Source organism: Colletotrichum spaethianum, assembly GCF_022836535.1.
Source record: "Colletotrichum spaethianum MAFF 239500 DNA, contig02, whole genome shotgun sequence".
NCBI classification, from domain to species: Eukaryota; Fungi; Ascomycota; class Sordariomycetes; order Glomerellales; family Glomerellaceae; genus Colletotrichum; species Colletotrichum spaethianum.
In genome coordinates this window covers 19,641-35,981 of record NW_026054772.1, presented here as the reverse complement: position 1 = coordinate 35,981, position 16,341 = coordinate 19,641, and the positions used below count along the sequence as shown (strand labels likewise).

The 16,341-nt window shown below is 53.4% G+C and overlaps 7 protein-coding genes and 1 non-coding gene across 8 annotated transcripts; 4 read left to right on the top strand and 4 right to left on the bottom strand.

Moving 5' to 3' along the window:
• Window positions 1–415: 415 nt before the first annotated feature.
• Window positions 416–1,172, top strand: ColSpa_00881 (uncharacterized protein; the record flags this gene model as incomplete). The annotated part of the gene is made up of 3 exons (XM_049267093.1): window positions 416–812; window positions 919–993; window positions 1,069–1,172. 3 exons carry the CDS (start codon window positions 416–418, stop codon window positions 1,170–1,172), a joined length of 576 nt encoding a protein of 191 aa, XP_049123050.1.
• A 126-nt stretch (window positions 1,173–1,298) lies between these two features.
• On the bottom strand, window positions 1,299–2,363 carry ColSpa_00880 (golgi to ER traffic protein 4; the record flags this gene model as incomplete). The annotated part of the gene is made up of 2 exons (XM_049267092.1): window positions 1,299–1,950; window positions 2,017–2,363. 2 exons carry the CDS (start codon window positions 2,361–2,363, stop codon window positions 1,299–1,301), a joined length of 999 nt encoding a protein of 332 aa, XP_049123049.1.
• Window positions 2,364–4,263: 1,900 nt separating this feature from the next.
• ColSpa_tRNA_047 lies at window positions 4,264–4,334 on the top strand. The gene has a single exon. It is a non-coding gene; the product is annotated as a tRNA-Gly (tRNA).
• A 1,285-nt stretch (window positions 4,335–5,619) lies between these two features.
• On the top strand, window positions 5,620–6,585 carry ColSpa_00879 (bifunctional pinoresinol-lariciresinol reductase 2; the record flags this gene model as incomplete). Its single annotated transcript, XM_049267091.1, has 2 exons — window positions 5,620–5,655; window positions 5,704–6,585. 2 exons carry the CDS (start codon window positions 5,620–5,622, stop codon window positions 6,583–6,585), a joined length of 918 nt encoding a protein of 305 aa, XP_049123048.1.
• A 708-nt stretch (window positions 6,586–7,293) lies between these two features.
• ColSpa_00878 (mitochondrial import receptor subunit tom40) lies at window positions 7,294–8,470 on the bottom strand (the record flags this gene model as incomplete). The annotated part of the gene is made up of 3 exons (XM_049267090.1): window positions 7,294–7,401; window positions 7,455–8,099; window positions 8,162–8,470. 3 exons carry the CDS (start codon window positions 8,468–8,470, stop codon window positions 7,294–7,296), a joined length of 1,062 nt encoding a protein of 353 aa, XP_049123047.1.
• A 721-nt stretch (window positions 8,471–9,191) lies between these two features.
• Window positions 9,192–9,479, bottom strand: ColSpa_00877 (uncharacterized protein; the record flags this gene model as incomplete). Its single annotated transcript, XM_049267089.1, has 1 exon — window positions 9,192–9,479. The coding sequence occupies one exon, from the start codon at window positions 9,477–9,479 to the stop codon at window positions 9,192–9,194; it is 288 nt and encodes a 95-aa protein (XP_049123046.1).
• A 1,062-nt stretch (window positions 9,480–10,541) lies between these two features.
• Window positions 10,542–12,545, top strand: ColSpa_00876 (putative 6-phosphofructo-2-kinase/fructose-2,6-bisphosphatase YLR345W; the record flags this gene model as incomplete). The annotated part of the gene is made up of 4 exons (XM_049267088.1): window positions 10,542–10,873; window positions 11,020–11,419; window positions 11,469–12,071; window positions 12,126–12,545. The coding sequence occupies 4 exons, from the start codon at window positions 10,542–10,544 to the stop codon at window positions 12,543–12,545; spliced, it is 1,755 nt and encodes a 584-aa protein (XP_049123045.1).
• Window positions 12,546–13,233: 688 nt separating this feature from the next.
• ColSpa_00875 (uncharacterized protein) lies at window positions 13,234–15,915 on the bottom strand (the record flags this gene model as incomplete). The annotated part of the gene is made up of 3 exons (XM_049267087.1): window positions 13,234–15,171; window positions 15,223–15,741; window positions 15,835–15,915. 3 exons carry the CDS (start codon window positions 15,913–15,915, stop codon window positions 13,234–13,236), a joined length of 2,538 nt encoding a protein of 845 aa, XP_049123044.1.
• Window positions 15,916–16,341: the final 426 nt, after the last annotated feature.

Sequence of the window (16,341 nt, the reverse complement as noted above, 5' to 3'; positions counted from 1 at the left end):
CAAAGGTAGTCAGTCAGGCTTGTGTAAGTGCAGTTGAAATGCACCGTGTCCTTTCCCCGCCAGAGTCTCAATCAGCACGGTCCTCTATCGATAAGGTGTAACGACGCCACGGTGCCTGGACGACCCTCGTCCTCTCGAAAGTAAACAGAGGGGCGCCGACGCCGACGACGACAAATGCAAGCCACATCCCTATGCACGTCCGGCCCTGTCTCGCGCAGCATCGACATCCTTGAATCTTTAATAAACTGAAGAAGAAACCCACGGAAAGGGGCCCCGTCATCTCTACCGGCAACCAAATTACGCCAAAGACAGACGGAGAGAGAGAGAAAAAAACAACGAGACACAGTATACACGAAATCCACCATTCCACCCAACAACCACAGGCCGCACCACCCTTGCGTCCAGAGACACACCCATGGCCGACAGGACCTCACGACAAGCGCCTCCGCCAGGCGCCCCGCGGCGGCAGGTCCGGAGGAACCTCTTCCAGGGCCTGACGAGGCGGCCGACAGGTCCCACAGGGGCGCCCGTGGCTGCGACGACGAGCACCGCCGCCGCCGCGGCCGCGGTCGCAGGCAATGGCGTGGCGGCGGCCGGGGCTCCGGGGGGTTCATCGTCGGGGGCCTCCGCCGAGACGCTGCGCCTCGATGTCGACGTGCTCTCGGACGGCGGACCGCCCGCGGTGGCGGCGGAGCCGGCGGAGATTGTCGTGCGCGACGAGCATGGCGAGGTAGAGCTGGGCGAGCTGCCGACGCTCGTGTTTGACGAGGCCGACGAGGTGGCGGCGATGGATGATCGGGAGGAGAGCAACAGTACGTTTCCCACTGCACCGGGGGCGGTTCTAACTTTCATTCATGTTTCTTCTTTTGGGGGGTGGGGTATAGAGCTATGAGGGTTATGCTAACTATGATTTTATAGAAGAGCGGCAGAGGCTTGCTGAGGCGGTGAAGCAGCATCAGGTCAATCACACTGCGGTTCGTGAGCAGCCTGAGGGTGAGTCTATGCCCTACGTGCCCGACTTTTTCTCCTACGCGGACTGATTTCTGACCTCCTTTTTTTCCGGTGTAGAACTGCTTGAGGCTGTCAAGGCGAGTCTCCGGGCCAAGGTAGCGGCTCTCGCAGAAGACAATTGGATGTACGAGGCCGAGCCGGAGCTGCCTCGTGCTTTCTGAACGCGATGCATAGCCCAACTTTCATCTGCGAAACCCGGCGCTGCCGCCACAGCATTTAGACTCCATGTTTTAACGTCTAGTCTTACGGGCGTGCTTGGAAGCACATTCGGCGGAGTGGCGAGTCATCTAATCCAAGCCCTCGGCCGTGGGCGCCTCTACCCGTCTCGGTGCGGGACGTCTCTGCTGCGGAGCGCCGCCGCCACCGGCACCGCCAAAGAGGCTGCCCATCATGTCCATCAGCGGGTTGCTCTGCCTCGGGCGCTGGATGCCAAAGTACATCTCGGCAATGATCTCAAGCGCCTCGTTCCACGCGCCGACCTCGGCGATGTGGGATGAGTACTTTGTGAGGAGCTGCTTGTAGGCGTCGGGGGCGCCGCGCTGCACCGCTAGCAACAAAAGTCCGAGGAAGTTGAGGAGGGGCAGGCCGGGGAAGATGCGCAGGTCGGCGCTGTTGCTGCTGACATCCTGGACGCCGAGGCCCTTGTTGTCGTCGCTGAGGGAGGAGGCGAAGAGGCGATAGCACGTGTTTGCGGCGCGGACGTTGCCGACGAGGAGGTAGGGGAGGATGGCGCGGGCGGCGTAGAGCGGGGCCGTGTGCGAGTCGTCCTCCTTGTACCACACGTATTCCATCTTGGCGAGCACCTCGGCCGAGTCCTTCGTTCCTAGCACCAGGTGTCTTTCGGCCTCGTAGGCTTCGTGCTCCTCGGCGTAGAGCGATCCGGCGACGTGGTGCAGGTCGGCGTCACCGGCGGGGTACTCGCCGAACTTGGCGGACCACCTGTAGGATTCGTAGTTAGCTTGCCTGGTCTTGCCCTGACCTTATCAAACAAACATGAAAACTCACGCAATCATCTCCCCAATGAACTTCTTCCTCGTGGGCTCCTGGGCGGGGAAGAGGCGCAAACAGGTGAGTAGCTTGCCCTTGCTCGCGGCGTCGGGCTTGAGCTCGGCCTGCCGGAAGACGTCGACCAGCATGACGGCGAGATCACCACCGCTGCCGCCCTGGCCGGCCTTGAGCAGGGACTGGGCGACATTGTAGAGGATGTCAGTGGCGGCGGGCCAGTTGGCGGCCTTAATGTAGCGGGCGGCGACCACGCGCGTCTGCTGCTGGGCCTCGTAGAACTGGCCCTCGCCGATGCGGGCCTGTAGCCGCGTAATGATCTTTTCGATCTTGTCTCCCTTGGCTGCCATTGCTGGAGGTTGTTATGTGAGTCTCGTTGGAGATGTCGAGGTCGCGGTTCGCAAAAAGTGGAGGATGGGCGGGCGGGCGGGCGAAATTAAATGCGCTGTTGAGAGGTGACGATATCGTTTTGTAGCTTGGTGGCTTTGGGAGTCGAGATGGTGGGGGGATTACGGAGGTACTTCAGCCCCTCAGGCCAGGCCTGGGGAGAGCTTCGCTTCCATTCTGTCATTCTTTTCGGATAAAGTGCGGCCAATGCAGTCTGGGTAGAGTGCAGGGGTAGCAAGGGTAGCAGGGGTTGTTGCTCTACAACAGGTGGTGCATTGACCACTACTCTATTTTGGAAAATGGGAGACAAAGGCTCGATTAAAGCATTGTTCAAGCGCCTACGGAATAGCTTCAACCTCTCTAAGCAATTGTAGAGATTCAGTTGAGTCGTATTGTATTTAAAGTTATTGTCGTGACTTAAAGTAACCAATGCTTCTGGATCATACACAGAACTCTGTCTCCACCTCGAACAACCCAGGTCCAGCAAAATACAAGGGCTTGATTTCCTCCCACTTACGATACCAGGTCCTGTAAGTTGTTATCGGCCCAGGCCGCTCGTGCTGAGGCAGACAGGCGTGTCTATTTCCCAGGAATAACAATCTCAGGGTTCCAAAAAGTTCGTGTTTAGTGGATTTTACGGCGACTTCGCACCGTTGAAAGATGAGACTATGAGAAAGAAGTCATGATACAAGTAAAGTAGTGTTGAGAAGTCGCACTCCACGACACGATCTTTTCAGACTGATTGACCCAATATCTTCCACAAGAAGTCACTAATGCATATAGTCTACTCCTGTGCTCTTCATCTGGTAGGATCTATCTCTAGTAAGTCCGGAAATCAGAGCGTTCCTTGTCTCTGCGGTCACTAAGATCCCTGAGCACCGATGAGTATTACGAGACTGAATGTCGCTTTAGTGGCACATACTGCCCGCCTTATTTTGGCTCACTCTTTGAAGCAATCTAGATATCACAGTCTATGACTTACATCCCTATCATATTCGTTGAAGTTTTGGTAAGCCACCTCCCAGTTCCATTGCAGACAAACTGTTCATATTTGGCAGCAGATGATCACCGACAACCTTTCTACATATGGGAGAGGAAATTGGGCCTTCCAGGTGACGAGATGTTCGTGGAATTAAGGAGCAAAATGTGAGGCGGAATTGATAAAGAAAAAGGCCGAGCGAGTGGTAACCTGCTGGGCGAGAAAGGAGGGTCCCGTTCCCGACACGTTCCTGTTGGGGCGACTATGCGATGTGCCAAATACTGGCCCTCGCCGTGCCTTTCTTTCCTTCAACAAACAGAGAACCGCATGAGTTATAGACCGAGAAATCGGGCCATCGGTGCGAAAGAAAGAGAGTAATAGCTGTGAGTGGGCAGATCGAGAATACCGAGAGGAGAAATTAGGGAAAGCATCAACAAGTCGCACAAAGATGTTCCCTGTCGAATGGCTGGGTCTCGCTGCCAGGGCCAGTGACGTCCTGTTGGGTGCACTGACCACAGCTCTAGTCAGTCCAGGGGAAAATCAAGCAAATTTTCCAGCGCGACTCCCTCTTCCAACTTACAACCACACACAGTTCTCATTTTTTTTTCTCTCCTGCTTGTTCTCTTTTCGTTTGATTACTCGTCGATGTAAAGGCATCGAATATTGTGCTTTATTGGAGTCATGTTTACACTGAGACGCGACACTGATCGACTAAAGACCGATTTTCAGACCTTTTGGGCGACCCAGCGCGCTTTAGGAAACTTTACCGCTGGGCTGTATGCTATTTCAGATCAGCATGCTAGAGCCAACGGCACGTGAGCCGACAATACCCGTACTCGTACATAAGTCACATAATTGCCGGTGTCATATAAGCTCAAATGCAGGCGATGATGGTGTAGGGGTAACATCTAAGCTTCCCATGCTTAGGCTCCGAGTTCGAGTCTCGGTCATCGCATTGAATCTTTTGCCTAATTGGAATTTTTTATTTCTCCTGTCTTAGTATAAAGTCACGTCTATCCTAAGTTTTGGTACATGTATATCTACCATTGAGACGGTTTGCGATAGTAAGTAAGCAGCCGATGAAGTCATGCACAAATACTAGCTTGGAAGAAACATACATATATCCAACGAGTGTTCTTCCTCAAGGATCGGAAATGCTTACAGCTGCTTGCATGTGTTCTACGGCAAGTTCCGACCGATGTACGCAATCCATAGCAATAGTCAATGGCTCGATCATAATAACCAGCTTGCAGACTGTCGTTCGTCTCGCTTGGGTTGCAAAAAACCAAGCTAGGTTGATGAATTCCCACCCTAATTTCTAGATTCTTGGTAATCTGGTTCTCGTCTGTAAGGTGTACAAGATGGAAGTTTCATCCTAAAAATGCATATTCAGTTTACGGACCTCCGGAGTCTAGGACCCACCCCGGCATCGACGGGTTCCGGGATTAACAACGTGCCGATGCCGCACAAAAAATAACCATATCCAAGGGCTCCAGGTTTTAGATGTCTAGTTCTTCGGGCATTCCCCTCGCAACTGGGCTCCCGTTCAAGACGAGTGACGGGAGGCGTCCGTGTCCGACCTACCCGGATGTTACACTTCGCTCATCTCATAATCCAAAAGCCAATGCTATGCGTGTCCGGACATCTGTAGTGCTAGCAATTTCTCAAACTACCGAAGCTTCTCGTTTTCAACGAGACTGGATAAGTTATCAAGATGAAAGAGCTTGTGCATCGCCTGGTCACTCTCGACAGTCAACAATCTGTCGTGGCAGTCTGCTCTTGTTGTCACAGGACACGAGTTGGCACCGGTTGGTGCCTACTAAGAAAGGAATGACCCCAGGGCGGTTACACTATAAGTATAGCCAATTAATCATCGTGTACGGTTTAATTAGAGAGGGGTTTCCTCTGCCTCAGCACACGTTCGGGAACGTGGCACTGGACGTGCGCTCTTTGCTGCTGCATCATGCGAAGATCAGTTCAAAGCGCGAGGAGCGAAGCCCTTCTAGGTTCGAACATGAACGGTCACTGCTACGCTTTCGGATGAGCCTGGAACGGAATGGCGTCACAGCGTTATATGCTCTGAGCTTGACTCCGGGAAGCAGAGGCAAGACAGCTCATCCTTGCACTTCTGTAAGTTGGCGTGCTGCGGTTGATTAAAAGGAGCTGCATCCAGCTCATTCTTCACTCGCTTGAACGTCTTGCAAGTCAAAAGAAACATAGTATCAAAACATTACAGAGATATGGCGCCTTCAATCAAGAACGTTGCGCTCGCCGGAGTGAGTATACTATGTGGTGTGGATATAAACAGTAACGTTAACTAACAGGCACAGGCCGGCGGCAACCTTGGACCCTCTGTCCTGAAGGAGCTCATGAATTCCAACAAGTTCAACATTACAATTCTGACCCGCAAAGTCGGATCCCAAAAGTTCCCGTCAGGCGTCACAATCAAAGAAGTCGACTACGATTCCCTCGACTCCCTGACCCAGGCTCTCAAGGGCCAAGACGCCCTCATCAACTGCATACAGACCTTCGATCCCAAGATCGCGACCCGTATGGTCGACGCTGCCATTGCCGCCGGTGTCTACCGTTACGTCCCGCCTGACTTCGGCCTCGACCCAGAGCGCGCCCATGTCCCCAGCCTGCCCATCTTCGGCCTCAAGACCATGACAAACCAATACCTGAAGCAAAAGGCCACTGAGAACGACGGAAAGTTCACCTGGACCGTCATCGCCAACGGGCCCTTCCTTGACTGGGGCATCCGGACCAGCTTCATGGGCGTCGACGTCAAGAACAAGAAGCTCTCCCTCTTCAATGACGGCGAGAACGTCGTTCCCTACACGATGCTCGCCGACGTCGGCAAGGCTATCGTCGGCATGCTGCTGCACCCCGACGAGACGGCAAACAGGATCGTGTACATTCACTCCGCTGTGAAGTCACAGAAGCAGCTGGGTGCTCTTGCTCAGGAGGCTATTGGAGGGTCGTGGGAGACCACCACCGTCGACGTTGACGCGATCTATGCCAACTGCATGGAGTCCATCAAGAAGGGCATCGTGACGCCTGAGGTCATGTACCCGCAGCTCATGTATGCCTGCTCCAAGAAGGAATTCGCTCAGCCGTTTGCGAAGAGCGACAATGAGCTTTTGGGTGTAAAGGAGATGAGCGACGATGAGTTGAAGGCATTGTACAAGCAGATCGCCTCGGAGTAGGTAGCCCCTTTTAGCCATGAGCGAGAAGGCGAATTTCGAACTGCCGAAATGAATCTCTATACACCTAGTGCCTCTTGAATCACAAACAAAACAAATACAGTGTTTAGCCATGTATTCCATGACCTGTCACATTCACCCATTCGAGTATTGAACCGTAGGTGTGGTGGGTGATGTTATATCGGCATTTGAATTCTATCTCCTTCATACACAGTACATACGAGAGCTGTTCATCAAGAAGGCCGATCAAGATATGCAGCCTCAAGCAGATGCTCTCGTGGGTTGTGGCATCAGCCATTCCGCGTCGGGTATGCCGTTCCAAACCTCCCAAAAATGCATCCAAGCCAATACACCACCATATTGGCCCTGAATCTTGTGCTCGGGTAGAGCGTAATATACACGGGGTTTTCCGATCGGCCGAGGAGAGAAATCGAGGTTCAACGAACAAGAGCGCGACGGGCGGACCAAGAAGTAGAAAAGCTTCAGGGGGTCATGCGAAACTCGAGTTTGTCGGGTCCGTGCTGTCGAGACGTAAAGCCGTGGGTACTAAGACAGCAGTATAAGAATGAGAACTTGCAGAAGAAAATCAAGTCCGTTGATGTCGTTTATCGTCCTCGCCGGTGGAAAAACAATCAATTATTGGGTTCGATTAGGAGCGGAGCGTCGGTTCAGACCTGGCAAATGACCAAGCCGTCCTCGGGGTTTTCGGTTTTAGAAGGGGATGTTGGGGGTGCCCTGGGCACCAAGAGCCTCCTGCTGCTCCTGAAGCTCCTCGCCACCAGCCTCGATAGAGATACCGACACCGATCTTTGCTTGTTGCTAAGACAACAATATTAGCACACAATTGACGAATCGTGGATGGCAAAACTTACCGCAAAGTGGTCAACATCAGCAGCCAGAGTCATCATGACGGGAGCGGCAATGCGCTTCTCCAACAAGCAGCTAAGCTTGCCCTTGGAGTCGACCTGGGCACGGAAAGTGGACATTCTGAAGTCGTACTTGGCACCAATGGTAGTGACGCCCTCCTTCTGGAAACCACCCATGACGCCCGCGGCACCGGGGACGAGCGAAAGGGACAAGTCAACACCAGCCTGGACCTTCTCAGACAGACGTCTCCAGTACGAGGTGTTCAGAGCCCCCTGAGCCTGAAGCTGAGCAGTGGCAACCCAGTCTTCGGACTTGTAGCGAGCGCAATAGGAGGTGGCAGTCTCAGGACCCTGGGTCATGGCCTGACGCTGCCAGACGGTCTCGAGACCGAGGGCAAGCTTAGGGGTGACTGACTGGAGGTAGCTTCCGATGAAGATACCAGTGACACCACCGTCGAGGCATGAGGGATTCAGCATCTTGAGGGAGGCCGTGAAGTCGTCTCCGGTGTATTCGTTCTCAAACTGGAGCATTTCCTGGCCAGCGCCAGGGGCGGCCTGGAACTGCGTTCTCGACACAAGCTTATCGGACCATCTGTAGTTGAATCGAGTGGAGAGCTGGCCATCGTTGTCCATGTTTCCTTGCATGAAAACCTTTAAAAGCAGTCAGTTGACCATGTTTGCGCTTCGACAAGCATAAGGGGGAGACGACAAACCTTGCTCGTTCCGTACAGCGCAGCAAAGGTGTAGGGGTTCAGACGGTCGCCCATCGCAAACTGATGGGAGACCTGGAACAAGGGCGACATGCTGAAGGCCTTGGTGAGGTCGGCGCGAAGGCCGGTGAACATGTAGTTGGTGAGCAGGACATCGCGCTGGACCTCCCTGGTCAGGTTCTCGGTGGTGCCGGGGTTGGACAGGCCAAGCTTCGCCCTCCGTTCCGAGAAGGAGTTGATGGCATCTGACAGAGTGTTGGCGACGGGGTTGTTCAGGAGAGCATTTTGGATTTGTTCCAAGCTTGACGCCATTGTTGCGATAGTCGGCGCCGGCCGGGGTCGAACAGAGCCGAGTAACTGGGAAACAGGAAGAAAATCGGGAAGATCGATGAAGAGACCGGATACTCTGAATCAAGTCAAATATAATACAGCTGCGACTGCCCTATAGGCCAATTATAGCTCGCGCAATGGGCAGGCAGGGGCGTTGGGGGGAGGGTCGTCGAGTTGGAGGCGGTTGGTGATGGATCGAAAAGAGTTGTAAATTTCTTTCCATGCTGATTACATTACGCAGCTGGAGGTCCTGGTCGAGCACGAGCCACAGTGCCACGCTAAATCCAATGGGAACAGCTGGCAGCCACAACTGGTCGAATCTGAGTGGAGACTTGCCTGCGTAGCTCCCAGCGTCCTGCTCAATGACAGAATCATCACGTGAGGGATTTCAGCAAAAAAATGTGTCGGTCCGAAGCTTAACCGCGTCTTGATGTCGGGTCCAAGTTCCCGACTAGTCCCTGGATGAGAGACCCTTGCCCGCATCCGGTACGTCCCCTTGGCCCTCTTCATCATTAAGCCCAACAGGCCTCCTCTCTACAGTGTTAGTCCTTGTGCTTCTCACCACCTACGCGATCTCATACTGGATAGCGAACTCCTTCAGCTCATACCTAAGATACCCACGGCTTTAAATCTGGCGTCGATTCCTGATTCTCCTCAGCAAAATCAAAACACACAAAACTCAGCGTTACGACTCGGTTGCCATTTACGGTTCGGCTTGACCAGCACAGGCCTTAAGAAATTCGGTGAAGGAGGGTCTCCCGGCAGTACCAAATTGGCGGCTTAAATCGGAACGGGGCAGCTCAGACACCAGTGTCACCTTGACCTCGGCCGCGATCACCAAAACCCTCAAAACATCTTCTTTGCGCGATTTCCCCTGAAGCCTCCGGTGCTCTTTGCGATACTTCCACACTCCTGGTGCATTTGCGTTTGTTTTCTTGAGCACCATTGACTCACAACGACCACCGCACTCCTCGAGCAGCCAGTGCGTCATTGCCGTGTCTCCGCTATTCCCCTCCGAAGCGGCCCCTCCATCCGATTCAGAGGCCGTAGCTGCCTCGAAAGCAGTCCGCTCCCGGCTCAGAACTCAAGTATAATCTTCGAACCGGTTGCGGTGCCAAATCAGAGCTTTTATTTTCTCGACCGTCAGAATGGACACACTACTGTGAGTTAGTCTTTCTCTTCTTTCAGCCCATGAGGAGGGTCTTGCTATTCCACCATCCTGCTCTTCATCTTACCTTAATTGTATCGTTTGAGCGAGTGCTCTCTTCCAACATACTTTAGGGGAGCAGTTGTATCAACCATTATCAAGCTGGCATGCGAGTGCCTACGTATGTTTCTATAAGAAACAGTTGGCCAAGACGTGTTTGCGACGTATCAAATGCCTTATCCATCTCCATGTATCTACTCTCTCGGCGATATTTCATGGAGAGTACAGACATCTCAACAGGGAGACTCGCCATTTCTGCTTCCATCACAAGAAGTACCGAAGTCAAAACAGGAAAGTGTGAGGCTACGCAATGAGCAAAGACCAGCCGTCTTTCTGAGAAGACGAGTGGCTGGCAAGTGTATGAATGACTCTCGCGGGGTATAAGAGGCTATATTGTGTACAAACATCATCGTTCAAGTCACCGAGAACTCAAACGACGAGGGGTTTTAGGAGAGTTGAACCACATGGAAGGTTCACGTCACAGTCACAGTCACAGTCATTGATTGGCAACCGCCTTTGACCACCAACAATGGAAGGCATCAGAAGAATGTGGACCTCTATATCTGGCCCGGTCAGACCACCCTCCAACTGTCGACTGTTGACGACTAATGGACCAAACACTTTGTGTGCGCAAGGGGCGGAGGTACTCCTTCATGAAAGCTTAAAGAAATAGCACGACATCATCACGACAAATAAGGCTGTTGCCAGCCACATGTGGTTTCTGTTCTTATTCCACTGCTTGAACCTTTCCTTGACTTCCAGCTCTTCTCTTTTGGCTTCCTGTCTTTTCTCCCCAAAAATCACCCCTACTACCACTGCGTCTTATCATCCACTCGTTCAGCTATCATGGCCGAAATACACGAGGCAAACATGGACACCGTGGAGGCGGTCTTCCGAACACCGAGTGCGCCGGGAGTGGCATCTATTATCTTGCAGCCTCGAGCAGAAGTTGATCTGGAAGAAGGTATTGACATCATCTCTCTTAACAGAACCGCCGAGATCGCGGCCAACGCGCCACGATACCGCCGCAAGAGCTCAACATTTATCGATGGCATCCACGATGTTCCTGAGGATCAGGATATGGCACCGGCTCAACTCTACAGTACCATGTCCGGCCGGCTGTTCCACTCTGGCCGCATTGCCATTGTCATGGTTGGCCTTCCAGCTCGTGGCAAGACGTAAGTGCACGCTTCTTGTTAACTTGACTTGTTGCTGACATTCATAGCCACATCTGTGTTTCGTTGGCGCGTTACCTCGGCTGGTGAGGCCCCCAAAATACGATTTGTGTTTTTAAATTGGGTGTTCTTGTGCTCATTGCTTTTAGGTTGGGTGTCAAGACTCGCATCTTTCACCTCGGTGACTACCGCCGCGCTACAGTAGGTAAGGGTGGTATAGTCCCCGAGGATTACTTCTTCCCCGACGCGTCTCCTCAGTCAGTCATTCTTCGCCAGAAAATCTTGAAGAAGTGTCGTGAGGACATCTATGCTTGGTTGAACCACGAGAATGGCCAGGTCGCCATTTACGATGCTGTCAACCCCACTGCCGCTGGCCGTCGTGCGCTGGCTAAGGAGCTCGGGAAGCATGACGTTCAGGTGAGATGCATCTTGATCTCGTATCCTAGGTGCCTATCTAACATTACACAGACACTCTTCATCGAGTCTTACGTCGATGATGAGGGCATATTGCGCGAGAATGCCCGCAATGTCAAGATCTCTTCTCCTGACGTACGTGCCAGCTCACAGACCTCAAGGTACTCGTTACTGACCGTCACAGTTCGCCGGCATGGATCCTGATGAGGCGGCTAAGTTGTACCTGCGCCGTATCGATATGAAGATCCCTGTCTTTGAGACCATGGACGAGAAGGAGCTCAACTACATCAAGATGATCAACGCGGGCCAGAAGTTCTTTTACAACAATGTCTCGTTTGGTTACCTCTCTCACCGCATTGTTTTTTACCTTACCAACCTGCACATCAAGTCGCGCACCACCTACTTTGTCCGCGCTGGCGTTACCACCGAAGAGGACTCGTACAAGGCCGACGCCCCTCTCTCTGAGGAAGGAATCGCGTATGCTGCCAGGATGTCGGAGACCTTGCTGAAGCATCGCGAGCAAGAGCGTGCTGCCCTTGTCGAGAGAGGCGGCCCTGATGTCCCTCTTCGCCCCCTATCTGTCTGGACTTCCACGCGTTGCCGAACCGTCCAGACTGCCGACTATCTTAAGAAGAAGGGCTTCAAGGTCCGCCAGCGCTCACAGATGAGCCAGATCAACCCTGGCGTCTGCGAGAAGATGTCGGAGCGTGCCATCCGCCACATCTATCCCGAAGAAGTTGAGAAGCACGAGCTTGACCCCTACCACCATAGATACCCGCGGGCTGAGGTGAGCAACCCAACATCACTTCTTTCGACTTTCTGTGAAACTGACGTTATGTAGTCCTATCACGACCTTGCTGTCCGTCTGGAGCCCATCATTCTCGAGCTGGAGCGCGAGCAGAGCGACCTTCTCATCATCGCCCACGAGTCGGTCCTCCGCGTGCTTTACGCCTACTTGATGCACTGCGCGACGATGGACATTCCCGTCCTCAAGTTCCCCCGCGACGAGATCATCGAAATCATTCCTGCCGCCTACCAGAACGAGGCCAAGCGCATCCACATCCCCGGCATCGACCCCAAGATCACCCCCGGCTCTCCCGAGGACATTCGCATCCCTGTCCCCGGAAGCGGTCCCGCGAGCGGTAATCTGTCGCCCATGCCGGGTCTTTCATCTCCGGCTGAGCCCGCCGAGCGCCCTCCCGAAAAGGTTATCAACAAGGCTGCGGAGATGGTCGCCGACCGACAGAACGACGAGGACTAGACCATGACCTATCTGCGACTCGGATGGGGAATTTCTTAAAATCGCTCAGACGAACGAGGGTATTTCCCCCTATTTCAAACGTGAACTCGAACGATCAAAGGATGGAACTGGGTTTTTGATATATCGATATCGATCAGGTTCGGCAGGTCGGAGGAGTGGAGGCACCGGAGGTGGAATGGGGTATTGTTTACGCTTCTGCCGTAATACGGGTTTCTCATGGCTTTTGCTCTCGTCCCCAATGGATATGGCTCATTCAGAGGGAAACCGGACAGGGGGTTGGGCACTGACAAGCCGAACAATGATCACGGTCACGGAACAAGTGAAATAGCTCAACTTGACGAATGACGACCTAGTCATCACAATATCATTAACCCATCACCCCAAGCTCTCCGTCGCGCAGGGATATCTAAAATTCCATTCGTGTTTCTTCATCCGTGGTATTCCGTTTGTCTAAAGAATCCGTGAACGCCCTTCCGCTCCCCACGTCTGTGCTACGTACTGCTACATCTTGCGTAGTTTTCTGTAGTTTACTTGTACGACTTCCAAGTCTAAGCCCGCCCAAACTCCTCGCTTTGCTGGGGCCGAGACAGGCTCTCGCCAGTCCGACCTAAATAGACTTGCTGAATGCTGATGGCCCATCCTCCTATCCGTTGTTCATCCTCCCCTTTTTTTTCTGGTCGACATGCGTCTACATCACTGCGCATTCTCGCTCCGGTTCCTCCCCATCCTTGTTCTTCTTCTTTTCCGCGGAGCGGTTCTTGGATTTGCCCCGCTTGTGTCCATGCTTGTGGTGGTGCTCCGAGGATTTTCTCTCCTTGAGATCTTTAGAGTCCTTTCTCTCCGGGTCTGCCACCGGGGTTTGGTCCGCCTCTGCATTTTCAACAAACTCCTCTTCGGTCACCGAATCAGGTACAGGGGCGCTGACAGATGCCACTAGCGCGTTGTTGCTCGCGTTGCTGTTGAGGTCGCGCAGCGGCTCCTTGCTTGGCCGCATGAGCCCACCAATCCGAGACATGGTGAGGCTGATGCGACCCTCGCCCGCTTGACTCGTGGGTCTGCTCTTGTTCTTGCCTGTGAAGAGGGCGGCAGCGCGAGAAAGTCGTTGCGCCGTCGTTTCTTCGCCTGGTGTAACGGCCGGCGACACGCCATCGGGAGTGACTGATGGTGTGCCCTGTGTCGAGTCTGTAAAGTTGACACTGCCACGACGTGAATCCTTGAAGCCCAAGTATGGCTCGTCATCGCCAAAACTGATACGGCTGGGCCTCTCCAGTTCCGACGAAAACCGGATGCTTGGTGCCTTGGGTGGCGATATCGAAGTGTTCTCGAAGTAGTCGCTCTTTGACGATGACATTCCCGATTGATTGCCGTTGCCATTGACGGGGTTAGGCGTAGTCGGCAAGTTGACGCTGACCTTGGACTCATTGTAAGAGGGCGGCTCCGTCTCAGTCTCCTCCGTTGACGCAACCTCGACCATTGGCACTATCTGGTAGAACAGGAGATAGGGCATCTCGTCCTTCAGTGCCTGCTTGATATCGTCCACATATGTCACCCTATTGTCGATGTCCAGGTCGTCGAACTTGACCCATTGGGCTTCTTCATAGTCGGGAGGTGGATCACGCTCGTGCCGCCTGTTGTCAGTAAGAAGCTTTGGAGCCACTCTTGCGAACGAGACGTAGTGTCCACTGTAGAGTGATTCGCCACGATGGCAGACCACGGACTGAAGCACCAGCTTGTACTCCATACTGAAGCCATTGGGGTCCTCCTCAAGCTGCGTTTCGTCTCCAAGCATGAAGTGCGGCAACCTCAAGCTGTCCGGGATGTCGATGAATGTGTTCTGGCGTTGCGGAATGCCAGAGTTCGTCATCATGTACCGCTTGAGACAGATACCAACCACGGGTCGCTGGTTAAAGTTCATGGCAACATCCATATCGTTCTTGGGCTCCTTGTTCCCAGCAGCATGCCAAGGGATCAGCTTGAAAAACTGCCACGCCGGAATCGTCACAGCCTTGACCACAGTCGAGCTCGTCCGTCGCGCCTTTTCCAGCATGCTTGGAGTCTCAGACTCTTTTCTTTGGTCCTTCTCTTCCAGCACAACCCGCTGGATAACACTAGTTGAGCGGTGCCTTGGAGTCGGCCGCGAAGAGCCACTGGGCGACTCAGGAGCGCCATTTGGTGGCTGTGATGCTGTCCACTGGCGTTCAAGTGGCGACAGCGGTAGCGGTGACGCGCTCAGGGTGTCTGCTGCCTCTGACTCCTGTCTATCTTCTCGGGTGACTAGCCGTATGGTGTTCTTGGTTGAAGCCGATCTCTCCAGCTCTTTCTTTTCTTCGTGGCTATCTCTCAGCACGTCCACCTGTGTATTGAAGTATTCCTCCAGACAGTCCTCGAGTTTAATTCCCTTGCCTTCGGGGTCCGGGGGCACTGCCAGGTTCAGGAGTCGTTCGTAGACCAGTTTATGGTCGTCCTTGTCATTCTTTCCTTGGTGGAAAAGGTCGACTTGCAGTTGTAAGAGAGGTAGTTGAAGTGTTTCGGTGACGAACGCAAAAGCTTCGGAAGTGTCTTGCTGTTCTAGGAGCTTGGCGTCGCTCCAGCCGCAGTCGGCGAGGGCATCTTGGATCAGTTTTGTCTATGCCGGTTAGCGACGGCTGGGTGGGTCATGGGAAGAATTACGACCTACCATATCCGTATGGATCATCTTTCCGCTCCTGAGCATATTCACCCACAACCGTAACAGTGTAACCAGTCTGCGCTTTGGTTCGTCCGTAAACTCGTTTTTCAGCATGCATTCAAAAGCGTCCAGCTTCGCGAACATGGCGAACAGCAGGGAGTCGAGGTAGCAAGTGACGTTGCCCCTATTCTCTGCGCCGACCATCTCGACTTGTGGGTTGTAGTGTGTGATTTTACCGGCCATGGCCTTACATTGCAGCTGGATAAACTCGACCGTCTTGTCGACATCGCCCTCGGCGAATTTGCTGTTCAGGGAGTCTCGAATGTGCTCGGCAGATACATCGGTGATGTTGGACTCGGCAAGAAGGCGTGTAATGTCTTCGACCTGTTGCGCAGTTAGACTTCCGTAATCTCGACGGGTTGTGCCCTTGTGTACCTTTGCCAACTCTTTCTCCTTAACCTCGTCGTCGCTCGGTGGTCGGTCACTCTTGAAGAGCGCTCGAAAAGCTTCGGCTGAGAGTGGTCGGCTCTAGTCCCAGGGGAATATAAAGTTAGCGTTGGTGTCGCTATAGGAACACTCTGCGCAAGCGCTTCGCATTGTATACACAGCCAAGGGACTTACCTTGTGTCCTGGCTCAGAGGACTTGCTCCTGCGTTGGTTTCCATTCCTATCCCGCAGGCTGAGAAACTTCTTGCCCTTCATGTTGACAGATGTGATTTTTTTTCGCAGCGGGAAGCCAAGATGGCCAGCTGGTCGTGGTTGGAGCCCAAGGGGCTACTCGAGAAAAGCAATGGCCTCAACGGTCGAGATTCATGACCAGGTTGCAGTCGCACCCCCATCGGCCAGCAATATGGGAGTGGAGAGCAATATTGAGAGCGAAGTTGAAGAATGCACCAAATGCGAGATAGGTATGGAGGGGCTTTGGCGCGTCTCGGCGGGGCAGATTTTCGCACTCGCAAAAGACGGGGCTGGGGTGATCAGTTCTGGACCTCTTGGAAGGTCAATATGCAGGGCAAGAGGATTTGGCGGTCCAGGGGCTCTTGATACGAATGAAGATCGGAAAAGCGGTTGTGTGAAAAAAATGGTATTGGTCGATGTTTGGCTGCTGAGAGAAATTTGTTGCCGGGT